Source organism: Cystoisospora suis (genome assembly GCF_002600585.1).
Source record: "Cystoisospora suis strain Wien I chromosome Unknown contig_469, whole genome shotgun sequence".
NCBI lineage: Eukaryota > Apicomplexa > Conoidasida > Eucoccidiorida > Sarcocystidae > Cystoisospora > Cystoisospora suis.
This window is the reverse complement of record NW_027153270.1, coordinates 1-2,864: the sequence shown is the minus strand read 5'-3', so window position 1 is coordinate 2,864 and position 2,864 is coordinate 1. Positions and strand designations below refer to the sequence as shown.

General features: G+C 49.0%; 1 protein-coding gene across 1 annotated transcript in view; it reads left to right on the top strand.

The window, feature by feature from the left end:
* CSUI_001168 (uncharacterized protein) overlaps positions 1-2,688 on the top strand; it is a gene marked incomplete at its 3' end in the record, with an annotated part of 10,861 nt that extends 8,173 nt beyond the window's left edge. Inside the window, exon 4 of the mRNA XM_068061374.1 lies at positions 31-2,688. Coding sequence (XP_067926648.1) covers positions 31-2,688 — 2,658 coding nt within the window. The remainder of the gene's footprint in view (positions 1-30) is intronic.
* Between the last annotated feature and the right edge of the window lie 176 nt (positions 2,689-2,864).

Sequence of the window (2,864 nt, the reverse complement as noted above, 5' to 3'; positions counted from 1 at the left end):
TGAGGATCTTCTGACTGAGAAGAAGAAAAGTTTTGTGAAGGAAAGGAAGAAGAAGATAGAGAAGAAGAAGATGTCCATATGGCGATGGATAACGATAGTGAAGATGGGGGAGAAAGAGGGGGAGAGATGGGTGTAGAAGGAGGAAGAAGAAGAAAGCATCGTCGATTCCTTTATCCCATCACGCAAAACGAGGAAGGTCGCAAAGGGAGAAGTCTTTCGACCACATGGCAGTTTTCTCCAGCCGTTAAGACGCAATTACAGCAGTTTCGATTAGGATTTCTCTTCCTTCTTCAGCAGCAACAATGGGGGTGGAGACCTGTCATGGATCATGGCTATCATACACAGAAGCCCACAGCAGGTCTAGGGGGAGGGAATACAAGCCCTCTTCCACCCTCTAGTAGTACGACTAGTGCAAGCGCTCCCCATGGCTCTTCGTCTTCTTCCTCTTCATTGCTAATGTCTCCTTGCGAATGCTGGAGAGAAGAAGATCGCGATTTTCTTCAAGACCTGAAGCAGAAGTCTCTCATTCGCTCGAAGAATGTCCTCCACGGTGAGATCTTCGGTCATGTCGTTAAACCCATTCTAGGAGCTAGTACAGCCCTTCCTGGATCGAAGGTGCCGGGGGGAAAGCAGCATCAAGGAGGAGGAGGCGGGGGCGGTTCGAGTCATAGTATCAATCCTTTTCTTCAGTCACCTTCGGATGCCTTTCTTTCCTCTAACGGGAGATTTTCTCGGGGAGGAAGAGGCGGGAGAGGCGGACGAGGTGGGAGAGGGGGGCGAGGTGGGAGAGGTGGGAGAGGGGGAGGACAAGGAGGAGGTGGAGGCAATAGTAGTGCAGGAGGAGGAGGGGAGGGACAGCAAGGGGGTGAAGAAGAGACGCTCTTATCAGATGAATCGATTACAGCGTTTCTAGAAGAGAATCGACGTGAATTCCAGAAAGACTACGAAAAGAAGTATCTGTCGGCTTATCGTCGCTATCAACAAGAGTGTTGGTCTAGTCCATATCATATGCCCCCCATGGTGAGAAGGGTGGGAGACGACCAACATTTCCCCGTCTCTTTTGTCGTGAAGAACGGAAAGATGAGGCAAATCTCTCTCTTTCACCATGAAGGACATGCACGAAAGTCCTCTTCTTCCTCTTCGTCTGCGGTTCATAGGGGGCCTGGAATACGCCTAACTCCAGAAGACTTGTTTCCGGGCTATAATGATAATGACCTCGATGTCTTCAATGACTTCACATGCCCCAAAAGTCGCACAACATCAACTACTTCTTCTTCTTCTGGAGAGGATAGGAGAGAAAGAAGAGAGATGAAAGAACCCGGGATAGGCAGGAGAGGGGGAGATGCGACTCTAGGAGATGAGAAAGAAAGAGAGACGAAGAAGATGAGCTCTTCTTCCTCTTCCTCTTTGACGTGCGAAGAAGGGAGAAACTTTCAGTCACGTGAGGGGTATGCATGCGAAGCAGGAGCTCCCCATGATGGAGGAGAAGCACCGAGACATGATCGAAGAGCAGCCATATTGCCTTTTCATCGATACTCTTTCTTCTCCAATCCCTTTTTCTCACATTCTCGGGGTTCTTCTCAACTTCTCCCTTATCGTCAACATGGGGATCACTTCTCTCGATCCTCCTCCTCCTCTTCTTCTGCAGCCTCTTCTTATCTTTCCACGTTGAAGAAGAGTGTGCTATCTCCTCCCTTTCCTGCTGGAGATAGGACCGAATATAATGCGACAGAGTGGGTCAACAATCTCCACCTGGGAGGAGATGACGAATCGGATCATATGATTTACGGAAAGAAGAAGAAAGCAAGACAACCTTCTCTTCTTCCTCCGGCACATCTCACTGAGCAACATCCTCCTCGTCTTTCTGCGGGGGAAAACAAGGGTGGAGAAGATCTTAAAGAAGAGAGAGAAGAAGAGAGAGAAGAAGAAGAACAGCATGAGGACGCTGGGGGTAAGGGTGGTGACGGCGAAGTGAGCCTAAAGAAGACAAAGGGGATGCTGTCTTTATCATCTTCTCAAGGACACGACGATCGTATAGGGACCGAGAGTCATAGTGGGAGTAGGCGGCAAACCATTTCTTCATCTTCTCCTGTCTTTCTTCCTCCCGCGTCTCTTTCTTCTTCCTCTTCTTCGCCGTCTTGTTCTCCTTCTCCCAGTCCCGCTGGATCTCTTGAGGAGAGAGCTAACAGTCACGTAAAGAATCGATCTTCTTGCGCCATTCCCAACGATCTCTCTCCTTCTTCTACGCCTTATCCAATCGGCACGGGAGGTCTAACTCTACCTCCTTCGATCTCTTCGATGACGTCTCTCTCACGTCACATCGCGGAATTCCTACGGAGACAAGGAGAGGTCATGGCAAGAATTCTCTCGGGAGAAATCGACAGACCAGGAGCAACAGAAAGAGGAGGAGAAGAAGAAGAAAGACTAGGGGGTGTGAATGAGAGAAGGGGAAGTTCGTTTCTAAGTAGTAAAGAAACAGAGGCATTACCAGGAATGCAGAAACGAGGTCAGTCAAGAAGAGATTCGGCTAGTTCTAATAGGGGTATCATTGATACACTTTCTTCAACATTTAAGACATCTCCTCATGCTCTTCCCCCACCCCTATCTCCATCTATTGCCTCGTCTTCTTCTCTCTTCTTACCTTCGAAGACGTGCATTAAGACCAATCTTCTCCCTCTTCCGTCTTCGAGTCCGAACGCAAAACTTTCTTCCTCTCGAGAACCCACGGCTTTACCTCCTCTTCTTAAGACGACAGATACCAAGGCCACTCCAACCTCTCCCAATCCTCTTCTCTTATCTTCTTCTTCTTCTACCTCCTCTCCAGCCATTGCTGCACGATCCCCTCTTCTTCTTCCTTCTTCTTC